General features: G+C 49.1%; 1 protein-coding gene across 1 annotated transcript; it reads right to left on the reverse strand.

Annotated features, from left to right (window-relative positions):
• Nucleotides 1-1,389: 1,389 nt before the first annotated feature.
• RAB7A (RAB7A, member RAS oncogene family) lies at nucleotides 1,390-20,548 on the reverse strand. The gene is made up of 6 exons (XM_054162676.1): nucleotides 20,436-20,548; nucleotides 4,851-4,911; nucleotides 3,682-3,808; nucleotides 2,654-2,872; nucleotides 2,014-2,142; nucleotides 1,390-1,845 (listed from the first exon to the last, which is right to left on the reverse strand). The coding sequence occupies exons 2-6, from the start codon at nucleotides 4,901-4,903 to the stop codon at nucleotides 1,750-1,752; spliced, it is 624 nt and encodes a 207-aa protein (XP_054018651.1). The 5' UTR covers nucleotides 4,904-4,911; nucleotides 20,436-20,548; the 3' UTR covers nucleotides 1,390-1,749.
• Nucleotides 20,549-20,645: the final 97 nt, after the last annotated feature.

Here is a 20,645-nt window from a genome sequence, read left to right on the forward strand (position 1 = left end):
TCTGAGACCAGGCTGAAGGACTATACTGACAGAATATCAGTCAGATCCAGCCATTCCTGCCCTTGTAACTAGCTTCAAGAGAAGCAGAGGAGCAGTGGAGTTTCAGGTAATCCTGCTCAATTCACCCTGGAAAACCAGTCTGAAAGGCACAAACTTTATAGTAAGGAGAAAGCACAAACATCCTCCAGTTAGCAGGCACTGGGTTGTCAAAATGGTGACTAAACACAAATACAAGTAAGGAGAAAGCACAAACATCCTCCAGTTAGCAGGCACTGGGTTGTCAAAATGGTGACTAGACACAAATACAAGTAAGGAGAAAGCACAAACATCCTCCAGTTAGCAGGCACTGGGTTGTCAAAATGGTGACTAGACAGGGGAAAGCAAGCATATTAGTGAAGGGGGGAAAAAAAGAGAGTCAGAAACAGGAGTAAACAAGAAGGTTTGTTCTTGTTAAGTTTATTGGCATCATGTTTGTCTCTTTACATAAGAGCTCAGCCTACGTACTAGAATGTAGACCTCTGGAAAAACAGGTAGAAGGGCTCCATTTAAGCAAGCTACAAATGCAAGAACAAATACCAGGAAGAAAGAGAGGAAAGGGACTAGATTGCCAGGTTTTTCCATACCAAAAATCCAGATTAGCAGTCAGTAGGAAGAAAGGGAAGATTCATGGTCCAGGTTCACTCAATGAGAAACAGCTACCCCAAGCCAGGTAAGGAGAGAAGCTCCTTCCACGGCACAAAAATGCCACCGGGCCCCCTCAGCTCTGGCTCCCTCTCACACGCGCTCCGGGAGGCGGGGAGTTAAGCAGTAGGGGAGGTGAACAAACGAGGTCTTTTCATAGCTGTATTTAATTTCAAATCCCATAATCCAGTGTGCATATCAATGCTGTTATGCAAATCTGAGAATTTAGATACAAAGAAGCCAGACAGATGATATTTTGTGTTTCCCTCCCAGAAGACTGAAGCCTCCTCCTTTTTCGGTTGGCCTCAAAACGAGAAGGCTTACACAGTTCATCTCTACTGTACAGAATACTGCCTCTAAGCTGGACTCTCACAAGCGTCCTCCTCACTCTCTGCACGAGCTGTGTGTCAGCACTGGAACATGTCATTCAGGAACTTTACACTAATTTATACATTTTTCTCTTTTTTTTAATTGGTTGCATATATTAACATGTACTATAAGATTTTTTTGTTGTTGTTGTTTTCCTCCTAAAGAAGCATTACGTAATACATGGATACTGTAAAAAGATCTGATTAGTTAAAAGTAACAAGCATTAAACAGAGATACATACAAAACTCAACCTAGATGGACTGAGTGCTGAGCTTGCAATGAACTATGGGTAATCAGCCTTTCCAGTTGCAGCCTTCACAGGGGATGGGGAGGGGGAGGGGAGGGGATAAACCACCAGACAGTTAAAAATGTATGTAACTTGTTACACAGATTACCTGTAAACAGTTGCTCTCCATTGGACACCCAGAATCAGATTCAGTTCCAAACATACATAAGACTTTTCCATTTTAAGCTAAGAGAAAGGTCTGTTACCACCAAGTGTGATGTGGATGGTGTGGGGATGTGAGCTCTGAGGTGCAGGACTCACAGATGCTCATGAGAGATGGGTGGGTTTTGGCAGCTGGAGATGGAGATTTTGTCGGAGATTTCATTTTTAAACACAGAAGAGGGGCTGTGTGTTTGAAGGCCTAAGTGTGATACTCATTTGTGAAGGACTGTGCTCAACCCCTCCCTATCCCCTCAGCAGCTGCAGCTCTCCGCGGAAGCCTTCACTCGGTCGTTCTTGTCTAGTTTGATGGGTTCAGGGAATTCATTGTAAAGCTCCACTTCGGTTTCCTGGTGGGAGAGAAAGGAGTGAGTTAGTGCCACACCTTTACAGCCAGCTCCTAGCACGCAGGGAGCGGCTCTCAGCCGGGGCAAGCTGCTGGAGAGCCCAAAGCTGCCCGCAGCAGCGGGGTTGAGCAGGCAGGACCAGCAGGGGTCGCCCCCTGGTCCGGTCCCTACCTGTTTAAGTGCATTTCGTGCAATCGTCTGGAAAGCTTGTTCCACGTTAATGGCCTCCTTGGCACTGGTTTCAAAGTAGGGGATGTTGTTTTTACTGTAGCACCAGGCTTGTGCTCGTTTTGTGGTGACCTGGGTGGACAGAAAGCACCACCTTCAGCTATGCAGAGATGATTTCATTCTCAGGACAAGGCCAGAGACCCCTCATATCCAAGCCCGAGCTAAGACAGTTCTGACCTCACCAAACCCACAGCCTTAATACATAGCACAGGAGACTGCTGCCCACCACTGGATAGACCCAGGCCCAGGGCAAGGAGCACCATGTCTGAGGAAGATGAAACCACAGGGCAGACTGCTCAGGCACCACAGAGCAAGGACTTGCTCCCATAGGAGCTCTTCAGCAATTCTGAGGCAGGAGAATCAGCTCTCCTCCTTGCATCTAACCTGGGAAGCTGCTGCAATCCTTCCACCAGTAGGCAGGAGCACGCTGTGAGCAGGGGCAGGAGAAACTCTTCCCCAGTGGCACAGAACAGCTAAGCCACACAGGCACCTCCCACTCCTGTTTCTCAGATAACCCTCCCCTGTTCTTGCAAGGTTTCCCACTCCAACAATTTCCTAAGAGCAGGCAAGTCCCAGTACTCACTTGTCTGTTTTCTAGGTCAATCTTGTTTCCCAGCACAACAAAAGGAAAGTTCTCAGGATCCCTTGGACTGGCCTGAATGAGGAATTCGTCCCTCCAGCTGTCTAGGGTTTTGAATGTGTTGGGGGCCGTGACATCGAACACCAGCACACAGCAGTCTGCTCCCCTGTAGAAGGCAACTCCCAGAGACTGAAATCGCTCTTGGCCTGCTGTATCCCATATCTGGAGCAAAAGACAGGGCAGATAAGCCTACTCTGACAGTCCACAACTAGGGCATACATTTCAAAACTCCCCACTAGGCATCTACAACCCTCAGCAGCCCAGAGAGAAGCACCTGAAGGCTTGGGAGTTTCTGTAGGCACTAAGTAACAAGAGCCAGAAACACTCTTCTAAAGATAGCTGACCCTTTGTGTCCAACATAAGGAAGAACATATCCTTGTTCTGAGCAAGGAGGACTTGAGTATTAAGGTCAGCAGGTGACCTGCAGTGCTTGGGTACACTTGGGCACCAGCACCCTTCAAACACTGCTCTGATGGCTGCAGCAAGGCTACTGCTGCCTTGCAGTCTCATCATGGGGAAATGAAAGCTTTGGATACTGGAGACCTAAGCAGCTTGACACTATACCCACAGGACTCAGGGCAGCACAACTAGCTGAGCTGACCAAGGAGTCCCTTCCCAGCCTTTTCCAGGTCCTGAACACTAGGGAAATGCATTTTTTACAAGAAGATCTACTTTAGTGACAGTACCAGATGCTGGGGTTGGGGGGGGTTTCTGGTTCTTTTTTTACTGGGCCTACCAAAGATGCACTTAACTGAGCCCAGGCTGATCCTTGCCCTCACTCATTCAGCCCCCTCAGGTTGGCAGAGAAGCCCAGCAGCACCATGGCCAAGAGCAGTTCAGGGCAAACAAGATTCACCCCCAGTGCACTGACCCCGCACTGCTCTGATACGGCCCCGCAGCTGATACGGCCACGCAAGCGTGGTCTTGGCAGCCAGGCAGCCCTTGCAGCAGGGAGCAGGGTCACTCCTTACCTGCATTGTCACTAGCCTGTCATCCACCATGACCTCTTTTGTCAGGAAGTCTGCGCCTATCGTGGCCTTGTACTGGTTACTGAATTTCTTGTTCACATACTGGTTCATGAGCGACGTCTTCCCTACCCTGTGCAGAGAGACAGCAAGAGACTGGGTAGGCTGTTCCTACAACAGTGTTTGTGCTCACCACCCTGAGCAGGCCACCACAGAGCCCTCTTCCCAGCCCTTCAGCCAGGGAAAATGCAGCCACCCCTGCTAGAAGGGGCTTCTTGCAATAGATGCTGGAGCAACATGCTGAGCAAGAGCATTAGCTGCCAAAGGATATGAAGGATTAGTCTTGAGAAAGCGTTTCCCCATGAGTCATCTGATCCCGGGTAAGGAGCATGCATCACACTGTGATCATGAGGGCATGGAAAAAGATGAAATGCCCCAGAGAAGCCCACCAGAAACTGACACCTTCAGCCTCTGCAGGAGGTGGAGGAAAAGGACAATCTCGGCTTGCAGCAGCTCACACACACTCTGCTAGGCACCCAGAGGTGGAGATCCTTCCCCAAAGAGGCAGTTTAGAGGCTCACATGAGCTCTGTGGCTGAGAAACACTCCCTGATCAACAGCTTACTGGGCACTTGTGGTATTAATAAGCCTTGTGTCATGGGAGTCAGGTTACAGCCTGCATAGCAAGGAACCTGTAACAGCCAGCACACTCCTTCCTCAGTGGCACAGAGCAAAGCCTTTCACTGCAAGGGGCAGGCTCTAGCTAGAGGTGACAGAAGCTAAGCAGATGGCTCAGTATAAGCCATGTCTGTCAGAGGCAGAGTTTTAAGAAGTCACCTAAGACTGCAAAATATTGATTTGGGGTTTTCATTGTTTAAATGCTCATTTCAACATCACACATCCTGCTTGCAGAAAGGCTATCCAGTTTGCCACTGGAGCAGCCTGCCCAGCACACCCCCCTGATATGAGAACTGCAAGATACTGAACTGAGAGAACACATTCATGACAAAGGGGGGTGAGGAATTCTTGAAGCTGTAAGGCAGCACAGCTACCTGGGACTGTAAAAGTCTCTCTTCCAGGCAGTGCTGGTTTCTCAGAGTATATCCAGGCTCCCACTAGTCAAGAGTACTGCTCCAGGCAGGTGCAGATTGGCAGCTTAAAGGCTCTTCCACTTACCCAGAGTCTCCAAGGATGATGACTTTCAGTAACACTTTCTTCCTAGAAGTCATCTTTTACACTAGAAAGGAAGAAGAATCCCATCAGACACCATTAGCATGCCATTCCTCAGGCAGAAAGCAGCAAGTGTGAAGTCTGAGAAACCTGACTCCCAGCAAGGAACCAGCAAGGGGCAGGGCCCAGTACTCCTGAAACCAGATTCCTTCAGTTCAAAGCTACACTTAGGCACTAACCAGGTGTTTGCCCAGTTCACAGGCAAGGCAATCGCCCACCACTAGTGGCAACTTAGTATCAGCAGGCAGATGAGTTGGCACTGTAAAGGACAAGTGCCAAAGTCCATTATGGACCCTATTTCAGGCAGTTGTGTGGGTACATTAGCCTAGGCCATCTCCCTCAGCCTCACCAGGTACAGTGCAGAGAAGCAGATCAGCTCCCAACCCAGGTGAATGCTTACACATGGCACTAAGTGAGATGGAACCAGAGATGTGTCTAACAGAATCACCAAGGGTGGAAGAGACCTCGAAGATCCTCAAGTCCACCCTGTCACCACAGGCCCCATGACTAAACCACACAAGCTTTTTTCATGCTGTTCAGTAGCTTCAAATATTAAGAGAGGGGGACTTCCTCCACCATTCAGGTTCAGCTTGGAGCAGGGACAGCTTTCTCTTGCAGTTGTGCTTTGTGAAAATGCTGAATTCCAGGGATACACTGTGGTGGAAGTGGTCACAACCACCACACAGACCAGCTGAACAACTGAGTTACACAGCAAACAGACTGCAGCTTTGCTGAGAGCATATGAGGCTAACTACTGTTACCTTGCCTTCACTAGAGGGACAAGTAAGGCTACAGTGACAAACCAACACCCAGCTTATTGCTCTGTTAGAGGAGCTGCTTATTCTATTGCATCCTGCCATGACAGTAGTCCACCTTGCAGGCAGGTACCTCTAAATGGGCCACTAATAATCCACCCAATCAGCAAGAGGGAGAGATGAGCTCCAGAGCTCCATATACTCTTACTTGCTCTCAGGTCTGCTTCCAGGTAGTGAAGGAGCTAGAAGTTCATCAGCTGCATCAGGCCTGAACACACTTCTGGACATGCTTTAGCACAGTGAGAGCAAGTATCAACTCTTGCTATTAGTGGTTAAGCATGCCTTTCCCACCACGAGGCACTTCTCCCCACCCCTGGGAAGCATTCTTGGGTGCTCAGGGTTGATCAGGCTCTGATTTAGTACTGACCTGGTCTACAACACAAGGACCCCTTGGCTTTCCCTGAGGAGCTCCACAGGGTCTCTACAGCAAGAGGAGCCAAGAGATAGCTATAGCTGTGCTGCTTGCATTCAAAGTCCCTGACAACAGGCTTCATGTATTACAGGGACTTGGCTACCCTAAAATTCCCATCCTGCTGTACTTCGTTGCACCACACAACTCCTACTTCTTTAGGGGCAAGTCCTGATTCTCACAGCTAAGGGAGGGCTTCAATTCTACAGCATGGATGTGTCTTACAAGCAGCTCAGTCCGGTGTGTTTCTTGGGATATGCAACAGCCTAAGCTGCTACATAACTGCAACCTGCTTCACTCCACTACTCGAGCAGGTAACATACCCAAGCTGCAGGAGCCTCTTACTAGATGCAGAGTCCAATTGCAAAAGGCCTTAATCATCCTGAGCTCTGAGTGTTAAGAGGCAAGTCTTTCAGATTCTGCCATCCCTGGACGCTGCAGAAGCCATCCTACAGCCACCATGTACCTTTGGTGGTGGTGCACTCACTGCTACACCTTGCTCACACATCTAGTGCTACATCCACAGGGGAAACAGTTAACAACCAACCAAAGGCTGTTGAGTGAACAGCAGTATCAGGCCACCCACAGAGCTGATGCCTGCCTTAGATGGGTGTTAACAGATGCCAGCGAGCCTGCACAGGGCACCTTCTCCCAGTGTAAACACCTCTCCTTTCCAAGGCTGGCTGTGCTGGACTGCATTGCTCAATTATCCAACTGGCAGCCCAGCTCTACTAGCCAAGATATAGACAGATATCTTCTGCCCTTGCCAAGATCCATATTCTGTAGTTTGTCTCCCCTAGAGCCATGGGGACCACAAGCCACCCAAGTTCCTTCAAACCAACTGCACCTCCTGTGTTTTCCAAGCATGTAGCATGTGTGCTACAAGCCAAAGACTCCTGCAGCACAATCAGCCCAGATGAAGCAAGAAGAGCTTTGAAACAGCCCAGGCAGCTGTGTACACTGAACTGTCATGGAAAACATCTGCATAGGTTCAAGTCTAGTGTGAGTCACCTGTTTTCCTCAGGACAGAGGAAAACAACTCACCCTGAAGTGACTGCCAGAACCCAGCACACACTGCTTCTGTTTTCCTCTCTGCAGTATCACTTGCCACTGGCTGAAGCAGCTTTGGACAAGCTGGCATTCTCATGCTCAAGCAGGGATTTGCAGAGCCCTTAATTACAACACTAAACCACTCTGGATGCTTGTACCCAAATTCAACAGTCTGAAGTCCCTCTGTGAGGGGAGGGGAAACTGCTCTGTCAAGTCTCATTATCTTGGAAGAAGCTCAGCTAAGCAGCCACCTGCAGGCACATGAAGGAAGTCAGAGCTGACACTGTCTTCTTGTCATAGCTGACAGGCTACCCCATCAGCACAAAGGGCTATTACTGCTCCATGAGCACCAGTCAGGTGAGGCACTCGGCTTCCAGCCCAGGTGATGCAACGGATATGAGCCACAGCACTGAGGGAGCTGCCTCAGCTTGGTATTTGGTTTCAGCCATGAGACCATGAGGAACTCCAGTCCTGCCAGGGGTCAGCAGTGACCACTGCCCAGAGTTTCCCCACTGTCTTCCACGAGGCCTGATCAATGCTGTTTGGAAGCTCAGTCAGTTGATGGGCAGAGACTTCTTAATCTTCCCATTACAGGTATGAACAGACCAACATTGCTTAGTACAAGAGATGTTGCCTCTGGAGAAGAGACTGCATCTCCAGGTCTTGAAGGAAACTGATTTCCTGAAGCATTCCTATATAGAAGGGACCCCCTCTAAGCAGCATCTTGCTTTCTACAGCACCACCTTTGCCTACTTCCCTTTACCATGTTCTGTGTAGCTGAGCAGGTCTCTAGGGTAGCTCCAGCTTTAAAGCTGCTATTTCTGCTCAGCAGAGGTCTGACTGGTCCTAGTGAGATCTGTCTTGACAGACAGACCAAAGGAACAAGCTGCTCCAAGGACAGGATACCACATCTCCTCCCAGTGTTTGCTTCCAGCCACAATGCTTTTAACAAGCTGAGTCAGCAGAAGTGACAGACCTTAGTGCTCCCTGAAGGCCCCATAGAAGAAGTCTTACTACAGACTCCTTAACACCATGCAAAGCATTTTGGTGACTTCATTCAAACTAAGCCACCAGCAAATGCCTCTTCATGGCAAAGGATGCTTCCACACATTGCAGTTCAAGTGAACTGAACTACCTCAGCTGACCCTGGTCACAGAGTGCCATTTGCTGTGTCAGGAGAACAAGGTGCAACCAACCCACCCTGGGCCAGGTCCAGAGCCCAGGATTTACTTGTGTGAGGTCACAGGCTGTTTCTCACATTGCACAGCACTGAGTAGGTTCATCACTGCCTAACAGAGCCTACATACATTCTCTAAGCTACAGAGATCTCATTCCCAGTGAACCTTGCTAGTGCAAAGACAGCTAAGGGAGACTAAGAAGATAGTTTTAATTTGGACAAAGGAGGTTTGAGTATCCAAAGGAGCAGTTTGTTCAGACACACCTGCAAGAAATTCCTGGGCTAAGCTGAGATGGAGGCTGTGCAGGGTTTCCTCCATGCTCTGACAAAGAGGAAGCCCTGCTTGGGTTGATCAAAACTGTGATAATGCTGAGTCAGTGATATCCAGGTCTAAGGCTGTTGTGCACTACAGATGCAGCCTGTCCTCCTTTATGACACTTGGTGTGATTGCTCCAGAGCAGCATTCTGCAAGAGTCAGATTAGCCCTTAAGATGGCAGTGTGAGAGCTCACAGGGCTCACATCCAGCCCCAGGAGCATTTCTGAACAAACACTTCCTTTTTCAGAAGCACCATGAAGAACAACCTGTTTGTTAAGATTTGTTCCAAGACATCAGTTCTGCTTGACACTGTGTGAAACCTCTTTGAGCAAGGTCACCTGCATGACTGCTCAGAACACAGCCCACCAACGTTCCCAGCTAGCCCTGCTCGAGCCATCAGATCAGTGAGCATCATTCCTCCTGGCTTAACTGCTACCAAGAGAGCAACAACTGCTACTAGTACAGGAGAGAGGTCTTCCCATTCAGTTTTTCATGCCTATCCCTCTAAGCAAACAAGCCATTCACAATGTTGACCCTAATGATATTAAGCCTGGCATAGTAGACTTTCTCCTAGTACTGTTATTGCTTTTGTAAGGCTGGCCTGCTGCAGCAGCAAGGGAGAGCCCCTAACATCTGACCTGCAAGTGTTAGTGGCTTAGCTGATCAGAAAGGAAGAGTGCAAATTTGTCCTATGAAGCTCCACAGTGCCACAGCTCCTCAGATGCAAGAGCAAAAAATGCTTATGCCAAATCTGATTAGGCTTCTGTTGTTGCTTCAGAGTACATCACATCACAACTGTCCTCCTGCTGTATTAAGACAGCTGCTTTAGCTCAAAGCATCAAGGGATGGTTAAGGACTCCTTGGAGATGTTCATGTGTCAAGGCACAGGGTAGGCATTTTAATATTAATTAGGCTGGTACAAGCAAAGAGCAGTAGGAGCTTGCATTGATGACCCACCAGATGACTTCAATTACCTATCCTTTAACAGATGTAAGCCTTGCAGTAGGAACACCCCATTAAGCTGCCCATGGACAGTTTCAGGATGAAGGCCTGGGGACACAAATCTCACCTCCATGGAAGACCACAGCTCCCTATCTGTTGCAGTTCACAGCATGCTGACAAGCTGCTGGAGCAGTCACTACTGTTTCAACTTTGCTGTTACACAGCTCAAATCACAATCCTAAGCAAGAAGCAAAGCCTGTTTATGCAGAAGCTAGAAGAACTGGGATACTGGACCTCCTATATCTACCAGCTTGCTATCTGCAGCTTCTGCCAGAAGCCAGCTGAACACTGAAGCAAGACTGTTGGTCTGCATCTCTAGCCTTGTCCTCTGCCAGGGGTATTTAACACTATGCCAACAAGACACAAAGTGGCAGGTGAGTGAGCACTCCAAGAGCTCAAATTGCCGCAACACTTACGGACGTGGAGTTCTGCTCTCCCGTCCCAGCAGGCAGCACAAGTGCTCCTGGAGCACTGCAGGTCTGTTCCAGGTGCTGTGGTTGGTAAGTGGAGCATTCACTTCACCACTAGGTCGTAGGACCCTCAGCAAAAAATCCCCAGAAGCCTGGACAGAAACTGTGTTAGGGCATACCACACCCTGCAGTGACAATACTCAACAGAAGACAGCCACACTCAACCAACCTTTGCTCCCCAAATGCAGCTAAGTACATTTCTGACACAAACACCATCTCTGCTCACTGTTCTCTCTTCCTGGGGGAGGCTGCAAAGCATTAAATCTCTGTACTGAGAGCTATTTTTATTCCCCCCCTCCAATGCTTCTGCATTTTAAGGAAACTGAAGCTGGAAGAGTGATTCAGGACCAGCTCAGTCTGAACTAGTTCCTTCCTTGCTGCTTCAAGTTCAGCCTGGTTGGACCTTCAGCCACCAAAGCATCTACCCTGTTCTTTACCCATCACACCACACTGGCATATATCACTTGCCCCAGGCTCACACTGGACCCTGCCATAATTATGAAGCCAAGCAGATAAATTTCTTCCAATTCAGTTCTCTGAAAGTGCAAAGCCTCATCCTGAGAGAGTGGAGATGGTCTGCAATTGCCATTAGTTGACCAGGATCACAGTTCCCACTTCCAGAGCACCCTAGGGGTCCATAAAACCTCTGTGTGGAAGCCTCAGTCTCCAATTGCAGCAGGAGCTCCAGGAGGAGCTAAACAAGTTTTACTGATACCATTTCCTAACAGCACTTTGATTCCAACTACTTGGTCATGCAGACATGGCTAAGGAGATCCCTGCTAATGCAGAGCTGCAAGTGACAGACTGGGCAACTCAAAGTCAATGCCTGTCTGACACTAGCAAACATTAACCTTGAACAGCTCTTACCTGCCTTCTCCTGAGGGTTGCAACAGTCCACAAGCACAGCAGAAGCCCTGTCCTTTCAGCTGGGAAAAAGGTAGCTACAGGACAATCAGAGGCTGTTACTTTCATATGAACATGGCTTAAGAGATGCCAAGCTGCCTTTCATGAAGAAGCTAGTGATAAGCCTGCCTTTGATTTTTTTTGACTGCTACAAAGCCTGCATATTTTCCTTATAACACTTGAGTGCTCTACAAGTAGAGCAAGTACCTGGCATCCTTGCACTGAGGACTGCCACAAAAGAACATGAAGTTTCAACAGCAAGTTGAGCCTTGCATTGGCAAGGAACACACAAGCAGGACAGGACCCTCTCCAGCCTTCTTGAGAGCTCTGCAGTAGCTTAGCTTCCCCAGCTGGTTCAAAGAGCCCTGCTAAGAAAAGCTCTCATTTAGGGGGAGGGCAGACTGAACTTTGTGCCTAAAACACAGAACAGGAACATCCTGCCAGGGGCATTGACAACCTGCAAGAACTGCTCCCTGTAAACAGGTTGATTTTCAGGGCAACAGGCAGAGTCTCATACATGCTTTGGAGGTGCTTTCAGGCCTCACTGATGCACCACAGAGCAGCAAAGTGAAGCCCATACCAAAAGCAGCTGGCAAGATACTCCTCCAATAGCTTCCCAGAAGGATACACTCTAGCTACTGCTCTATCAGTAGCATCTCAAAACTGCTTTCCACCTCCTTCCTCCCCACACATTTACGTTGCTGTTCTCACCAACATATTCCCTCCTTCTGGCACCCAGCCAAGAGCTCAAGCACAGCTCATCATTCCCTTCTCAGGAGGAGCTGATAGGCTGCCTGCTACTTACTGCAGTTCCACCAAAAGCAGGCTTCCATCCACTTGGTGCCTTTCCCAGACAACCCTGAGAGGCAGGAATTACCTCTGTTCAGGGAGCTAGCAGCTTCAGCCACAAGTTTATTTTTGATACCCTGTGCAAAGCACTACCTTGCAAGTTGTCAGGTGCAGGTATGCTATTCCATGTCTCCAACCCCCACCTGAGAGTCCTGAGCCAAAGATGTTACCTCCTCGAAGAACAGTCTAGAGCTCTAGATGCTTGTTAGCACATCTAGAAGGCACAGATCAAAATAAGATCTTAAAACATTTCAGCATCCCAGAGGAATTGTCTTCTCAGACTACAGCTGTCTACAGGAAGTTTCCACCTCCTTTTGAGGGTGGAGTTGCAGCCTCCCAGTGCTGGCAGAACTGCTCTAGGATCAAATGAAGCTCAGGAATGAGCCAGGAGCAGCCAGCTACAGCTCAGCCACATGGCTCCAAATCCAGTCCACTGGCTGCTTCAGTGTGAGTACCAAACTGATGAAACATGGGGCTAATAGCCAAGTGACCTGGTCTGAACTAACCATCAGATGGCTATGACCCACACAGTCTGCTGCACTGTTCCTGAACATGCTCTTAAGACAGTTCAGACTCAAGTGAGAGAATGATGCAGCTTGGGAAAACATGTAGAAAACCCAAGTGGATAGCAAAAGCTTTGGAACAGTTGTGAGCAGAATAGGCTCTTGGTGTGACCAAGGAACAGAGTAGAACTAACCAGGTTGGAAGAGACCTTTGAGATCAAGTGCAACCTACCATCCAACACCATCTGATCAACTAAACCATGGCACCAAGCACCCCATCCAGTCTCTTCCTAAACACCTCCAGTGATGGTGACTCCACCACCTCCCTAGGCAGCACATTCCAATGGCCAATCTCTTTCTGTGAAGAATTTCTTCCTAACATCCAGCCTAAACCTCCCCTGGTGCAGCTTGAGACTGTGTCCTCTTGTGCTGGTTGCCTGGGAGAAGAGACCAACCCCCACCTGGCTGCAACTTCTCTTCAGGTAGTTATAGATGGCAAAAAGGTCTCCCCTGAGCCTCCTCTTCTCCAGGCTAAGCAACCCCAGCTCCCTCAGCTTCTCCTCAGAGGGCTTGTGCTCCAAACCCCTCCACAGCTTTGTTGCCCTTCCCTGGGCACATTCCAGCAAGTCAACATCTTTCCTAAAGTGAGGGGCCCAGAACTGGACACAGGACTCAAGGGGTGGCCTAACCAGTGAAGCTCCAGTGTTGGCATTGTGGAAGATGCTCCTTTCAGTCACAAGGTTCTAGCTTTCCTCAGACATGCCCTCAATCCCTAGTTGGAGGTTCTAGGATGCATACACATTCTGGATGAGAGCTCGAAGAGCTCCTTGGAAGAAAATATGCCAATGGCCAGTTTGCCAGAGAGTCTGGGTGGCACAAGGAAGGAAGGAAGAAGCAATACCAGTGGTATGAGCCATGTCTGGAGCAGCATCACAGGACTTGCATGTGAGAAGGGGTCTGCCCTGCCTTAGGTCTCAGCTCAGCTGCAGCTCAGTTAGGGCTGAGAGTGCCGCGATCTGAGAGCGCTGCATTCCTGAGAGGCACTGATGCGTATTATCAGCCAGGCTCAAAGCCTGAAGTCTTGAAGCCAAGCTCTCCCATCCAAGCCTCACTGGTTCACAACCCTGTTACACCTCTCAGCATTTCTCCAGATCAGAGCTGGCTTATGCCTGCACAATGCTTAAATACTAGACCTGGGAGTGAACAAGTTCCTTGCTCCGAAGTTGCCGCTATGAATTGTGACTCTACCCTTGCAAAGTCCAAGCTACACAGGACTAGCTCCCTCTCCCCCACACCCAGGAAGGTATAAAGCTTAGAAGCTAACCTCTACCAGTTTAGATATTATAGCAGACACCTTCTCTTGAGGAGCTATCATGTTGATCTGACAATATGGTTTGAAAGCAGGAACAAACCAAGCACAGAAATGCATTCGCTTACAGTACCAAGGCAGATGAGTCTCTGAATATTTAAGTCAAACCACCAGTTTGCTTAGCAGCAGTGGAAAGGTCTGGAGGTCATTTCATGGTGCCTACAGGAACATTACTTTGCTCAGACTGCTGCTTAGGCAAAAATTACAGCAGAACATGAGCTCTTCCAAGTGATAAATACCCTCAGCCAGAGGAAATGGAGTGCAGAAAGTGTCCCCAGCAATGCTGGACAGCCATCCTGTACAGATCACTTTGCTCATCAGCAAGCTGAGGATCATAATCATCATCTCCACAGCAGGCACTTGGAGACTGCAGGTGTGCACCAGACAGCTGGCAGGAAGGCCCTGTCAGAGCTAATGCCACACAGTAACACCACCAGGATTCCCAGACAGAAAGCCAGGGCTGCTGCAGTGGTAGTCTTGAGGTTATAAGATGACAGCTCTGTCAGCAAGCCATAGCCCAGAAGCATCACTGAAGGCTGATGTTCCTAGTCATGAAGTTTTTTAGTCCACCAGTTCCTCCAGCAGCTGAAGGGTCCTTGTACTGCACGGTATCTTCCTCCCAGGAAGGGGCAGACATACACAGATCCCGAAGAGACCTTCAACTGCTCTTCTTTTGGAGGCTCAAGTTACATTGTCATTCAAGACTCGGTCTCAGCTTGCCACTGCCTCCCAGGAGGAAGCAGTTCCCCTGCAAGTCTCACGGGATTTCAGGTGGTTGCCGGCAGATTTTCCCCATGGATCAAGCTGTTACAAGAACAGGCATGCTTGTTTAACACCCCTCCCCCCTTATCGGAGCAAGCTGAACTTCCCCTATTCTGCCCCGGGGGAGACAATCTCAGGATGTGGGAGGAGAGTTGAGCACATTGCTGGCTGCTGGGAGACACTAGGCAACAAGCCATGTGTCTTGACGAAGGGCCTTGCCTACGCAAAGCATTTCAGCGGTACCAGTATAGCTTCCATGTTGCCATGCCTCTAACCAGAGCAGTCTCCTTGGTGGAGGCCTTTCAAATCAAGCAAGACAAAGCTGAAACTACTAACTGAAACATAGCTACAGTACCCATCCAGCCTGGTTCGCACAGCCATGTCTGTCAGCCTTTTGGCACACAGCCACCCAAGTTGCAGCAGCCCCTGTCTGAACACCAACGGCCCAGCTCAGATCCCATGCCAGTCCCTCCCACTGAACACCATTCCCCCCAATACATCAAGCTGTGCTAGGAGCAGCTGGGGTTTAATCTTTGTGTCCAGAAGATAAGGCTGACCAATCCAAAACACTGCCAGTTAGCCACACCACTGAACCCAGCAGAGTTGTCGGATCTTTACCATATCTGACAGCATTTTCCAAGCACTTAGATAAATTTCTAGGTTTCTGTCTACAGCTTCCTAAGGTTTCCCACACTCCTTTCATGCTTTCAGCTTTAGAAACACAAAGAGGTGGTGGTAGCTAACCTTTGCAGTGGTAAGCAAAGAACAGATTTTAGACCTTGTCAGTGGCAAGCAAACCTTGTTTATCTGCTCCTGGCTGCGAGCTTCCACCAGTTCCTAGAGACTGGGCAGGAAACAAGAGCCTCAAATGAGACTTTGGCCAAGGCTCAGACCCTCAGGTTAAAAGCAATGGCCCTCAAGAGGCCTGCCAGACTCTGGAGCTTACACCTGAGATTTGAATCTGAAAATTAACATTGTTTCTCTGTGAGCACCAGAAGCTCCCTAAGAGAGGACAAATACTGATGAGAAATCCTACTGCCAGGTACAAGATGATGGAGAGAAATACAAGACCAACAGCGATGGCAAGAACCTCCCATCTATTCCAGGAGGTCCTCCTGTTCTCATTAACAGGTCTTCTACAGAGGAGAGTTTCTCTAGGGACAGGCAGCAATCTAAGAACCTTGATGTGTGAGCAGAACTTCTGATCCCACACGCACTCAAGACATCTTACTATGCTAATGCAGTTTGCAGAGCAGGAAGGACAAGTATTTCAGTACCAGGACAGGACTGTAACAGATAACTTGCCATGACAGCTGAGTCAGTGCCTAACAAAGAATTCCTACTATGGGGGCTTGGCTTCAGACCCATACTTCATACCCTAATACCTCTTGCACAGACCCTGCATCAGTGCTTTACCAGCTCAGCTGTTCTCCCAATGAAGCTCCACAAAGGAGCAAAAACCCCACTGAAGTGACTTGCATGGTGAGATTGAGCAAGCAGTGCTAGTGAACTGCATCTTCTTGTTGGGAGCAAAGGGGTGAAGATCAGACACACCTCAGTTATAACCATCTCACTGCTTATGCTTGAGACACAGTGCCAGTTTGGACTTCAGACATCATTATCTGTGTCTGGAAGCTGAAGGGAAGAGATTGCTGCACAACCAAGTGACTCAGTCTACCTGAAGACAGGCACCAAGCAGGTTACTTTCAAGAGGATGCTAATTCCCAGATGCAGAGATCAAGGGTTTTGCACAGACTCATTAGATAAACTGGTAGCCCTACCAACCAAGGTCCAAGTTAGGCAAACTCTAAAGGCAGTTCCAACTTACAAGTCCAGCTTGTCTACCAGGTGGCCAAAGTTAAGAGTATGCAGCAACACAGCACAGACTAAAAAATACTCCTTGTTTTTAATGGACAATATGAAGATCTACTCAGTTTCATTTAGGAATTTCTATTTAAAACTCATGCAAGTACAGTTAGCTACAGCTAGTCACCTTAAGCTGACATTTTAAGAAGGTATTGCAGAGACACCACTCACTAAATCAAGAGTCTAAGTTAAACAAACAGGAGTCTGCACCCCAAGTTTACATTTCAATCCCATCACAAAGGCAGTGCACCCCTCCTGAAATGTCACTGCCCTGTGAAAACAGCCAGGGCCTCAAGAACAGGTTCCCTAGCAAGAGAATTCAAGGCTATTTAAGATCAGCTGTAAATCAACACACTCCAGTGGCCTTGACAAGCTCGGTTCCCTCCCTATCACTGCCGGTGAGTTAGTAACAGCAGTATTGACACAGCTTCCCCCACGGACGGAGCGCTCGTTGCTGGCACTAAGGAGGGGAAGCAGTCTCGCAGGAACAGCAGTAACAGCAACAATGACATCACCACAGCAGATCTCCACCGAGCAGGAGAATGCAGCAGCACACCGGCTTTGAGTGCTGCATCCCTGCAGACCGAGCACAAAAGCAACAAGCACACTGGAAGGCAGAGAGCAGCCATGTGATAGAGGGGTATCCCTTCACTGCCTGCTATTTCTGAACAGCACATGGGGAGTCATTGACCTTGGGCACTCATTGGGAAGCTTTACCCAAGGTGCATTTAAAGGGAAATAGGATGTTCAACAAAGCAGCTAACTGTAGAACTGAAATGGCATATTAACTATTGCCATTCAATTAATTACCCATACCTAATTCAGCTTTGAGATGCACAGCTCACGTTTAGATTGCCACGGCAGAAAGTGACCCTCCGACAGGCCACTGCCACAACTTAACTACGTCTGGAGGCAGAGTGTTACACAGCAACTGCAAGAGATCATTTTAGGAAGCTGTAGGGGGAAGCCAACTGAAGTCCAACTCATCAGGCAATTAAACTGCCATTACCAAAACAATGCTGTGAGAGGATGAAGCATTTCAGCACCTGAAGGATGTAGACTGCTGTCAGACAAGCAGCAGGCAAGCATGCTGGTGACCAGCCAAGTCCACCTCACAGGTCTTATTTGGACTCCCTCCCATCAAGACAGGAGGCTTTAACCTACCCTACTGTTCTGCAAGGTAATCTTCAGTCCATCACCCTGGTGACAAAGTCTTAGGAGCAATTCAGGTCACAGCTAAAGAGAAGCCCAAAAGACACTAGGGAACACTGGCAGCATACAAGGTGGGAGAGTTCTGTATACTTGCTCATCGAATACTCAGTTTACTTCAGCTACTGAAGAAACTGATACATTATAAAATCACAGGCAGCTATTATTAATTATCTGTGAGCCCATCCCCCCTATCCAACAGCTTCAGAGACTGCAAAAAAAAAAAAAAAATCCAAGTGCCCTATTCCACAGCCCTTATTCCCAAACCAGGGCTTGCCAGACACCCATCTGGCAATGCAGCATTTAGAGACGCACCCTAATCAGGCACAGCATGTTTGTTTACAGCCAAATGTTAAGTTCTGCATAAGCCAGTCTCATTTTCACAGAAAAGTCAGACCAAAGTCCCATACATGTTAGAGGCAAAGCTATTTATAGCATTGCACAGATGGTCTGATTGCAATTGTCATGTTTCCTCAAGGACAAGCTTTGCTAGAGACTGCTCCAACAGGTAATTCACCTGACCTTTCAACACAAGTCTTTGAACAGGAGCTTTAAAAAGGTGCTGCAGAAACTGAATCTGGTAGCCCTCTTGCCTACAGGCATTCATTTTGGGTAGTAAACAAACCCAAGTGGTATCTTCCTTGGGTGATTTCAGAGGAGAGCCTACAGCAGAGCTTGCACACTTTCCACTTTCAGTTAAGAGCTCAACGTTGTAACTTGTCCACTGCTACTCAGCATAGGAGCTGACTGGCTTTGGTAGGAGGGCAAAGATGCCTGCAGTGCAACCTCTGCAACATAGGTAAATCCTTAACATGCCACCCTTGCCTTCAAAGTGCAACACAATGTGCCACTATTGTAGGGTATTTGAGGACACAGAGCACTGCATGACACCACAAGAAAGCTACTGCCTTGCATCTTAACAGTTACATTTCACCCTGCAGGTTAGGAGAGCAAGAAGCTGCTCTTGGATTTTAAAAGCTTTCCTTACTGAGGGGCGAGATTACTATTCATGTAGAAAAGCTGTAAGATGGGGTTAGAGTATTAAGAGAATAACACACACACACAAAAGGAGGGGGGCACCAGCACTTGAGAGTAAGAGTTATTAGAACTGCTTTGGATTCTGAGGGCTCAGGCCAGGCATGGTGGATCTACTCATTAGTTCATGGAAGACAAGTCATGTGTTCAGTCAGCTGTTTGAAGTCACAAGGGGGAGGGGGGAAGGAAAAAAAAAAGGAGACAAGTATACTTGTTCTCCCTGAATAAGTACAACAACGATGTCCTGATTATTTAACAAGGAATATTCAAATGACTCCACCCACTTTAACCTCAAATACAGCTACTGAGAAGAAGGTACTTTGACTCCAGCAGCCTGGCTCCACTGGAGCTTCTACCACACACTTCTAGTGCCACCACAGTCCAGGAACAAGGCATAGCCACAAGTAAACCTTCAAGTCACAGCCAGCCAAAGACCAGGGCACAGCTGGTCAAGTGCCATTTCCCCCCCAGAAAAACACAAGGGGGGAGAACTCTCCACTTCCCCAGCCCTAGTTCTCACGCACAATGCCAGAGCACAGGCCACAGCTGGCTGGCAAGTGCTCCAAGTTTTGAAGTTGCCATATTGGCTATTATCAAAGAACTGACTGCTTACAGCTGAGAGAGCTTTGTTTTGTCGTGTGTTCTCAGTTTATGTGCTTTTTACCCTATACATACATACCACAACCACTTATCAGCAAGTATTTTTCATTTTTAGGAAGACAATACCAAATATTCCAGCTTCAACTTGAAAGGTTTAGAGTAACTGGGTAGGAAATACTTATTTTGATGCTAAGGTTACCTATCTTACTTCTGAATAAGGGTCTTCTTACAGTGCTTTTACGGGTGAAACAGCCCCTCTATTTACAGGGAAGGCAGTGCAGTTGTCTTAAGTACAACAATTAGGTATTTCCATATTTATTAGTCTATATATACCTGAAGACTAATAACCTAGCTATCATTTAATTTACCTTATTATACACTCACAGCCAAAAGCACTTCCAACATCCACTCTAATACTTCTCAGAACTGACTCAGGCTTTACACATGCTGAGAGCCACTTTCGCAATAACTGCCAGTCCCTTCAGCCGCCTGTTTTGTCACGTTAATTGTTCCCGGAGCAGGCTGCTCATCTGAAAAGCGATACGTACTGACCAGCCAGAGCAGCCTTTCACCACCTCAATGCAGCGCTTCCCAAAGACCAGCTCTCAGGCCACCAGCTGCCCCAAAGCCTCTTCACGTTTTGAGAGAAAGCTACAGCGGCACATGTCACAGACAATACGCTCTCCTCCTTGCGAGGTACCACTTCAGGCCTCTCATGCAAGCAGGCTCCCACAAAGGCTTCGAGAAACGCGCATCTCGGGAAAGGCCTGCAGGTCCTCCTTCCTGCAGTGCTGCGCGGAGAAGCCCTCTCCCGGGGAGACCCTCGCGGCTCAGCTCTATTGTTCCACGGGAGACAAACCGGCTGGGCCCGGCACGGCTCGAGGAAGCTCAGCACCCGACAGCGTCGGCCGCCAGACCCCGCCACGGGGGCGGGCAACCACCGCCAGTCCCCAGCAGGCCAGGCCTCAGTGATGAGCCCGCCCGGGAAGCACGAAGGCAGCGCCTCCCCCACACCCCTCTGCGGAGGGGTCCTCGGCGCTCCCCCCCTCACCCAGGCCGCGGGGAGGAGCCCCGACTGGCGTCCCCCACCCTGCGGATCCTGCGGCCGGGGCGGAACCGTCACCCCTCAACCCCAGGCTCCACCGAGGGCGATTCCCCTTCACTAAGGGGACCCCAGGGCCCCACAAGACCCTACCTGGTGCGTGTGCCGCGGCGCCCGCCCGAGACTCACTGCCACCCCCCGCTTGCCTCGGTCGGCTTTAATGGGCCCAGCCACCTCCCCGCTTTCACTTCCGCCTCCCCCCCGACAACTTCCGGTCACGGGGCCCGCCCGCTGCCCCTGACGTCAGCACGCCGCCCGGCAGCCAGCGGAGCGGCGCCTGGGGGGTGGGTAAGAGAAGCCGTG

The sequence above is a fragment of the Dryobates pubescens genome, chromosome 1 (assembly GCF_014839835.1).
Source record: "Dryobates pubescens isolate bDryPub1 chromosome 1, bDryPub1.pri, whole genome shotgun sequence".
NCBI classification, from domain to species: domain Eukaryota; kingdom Metazoa; phylum Chordata; class Aves; order Piciformes; family Picidae; genus Dryobates; species Dryobates pubescens.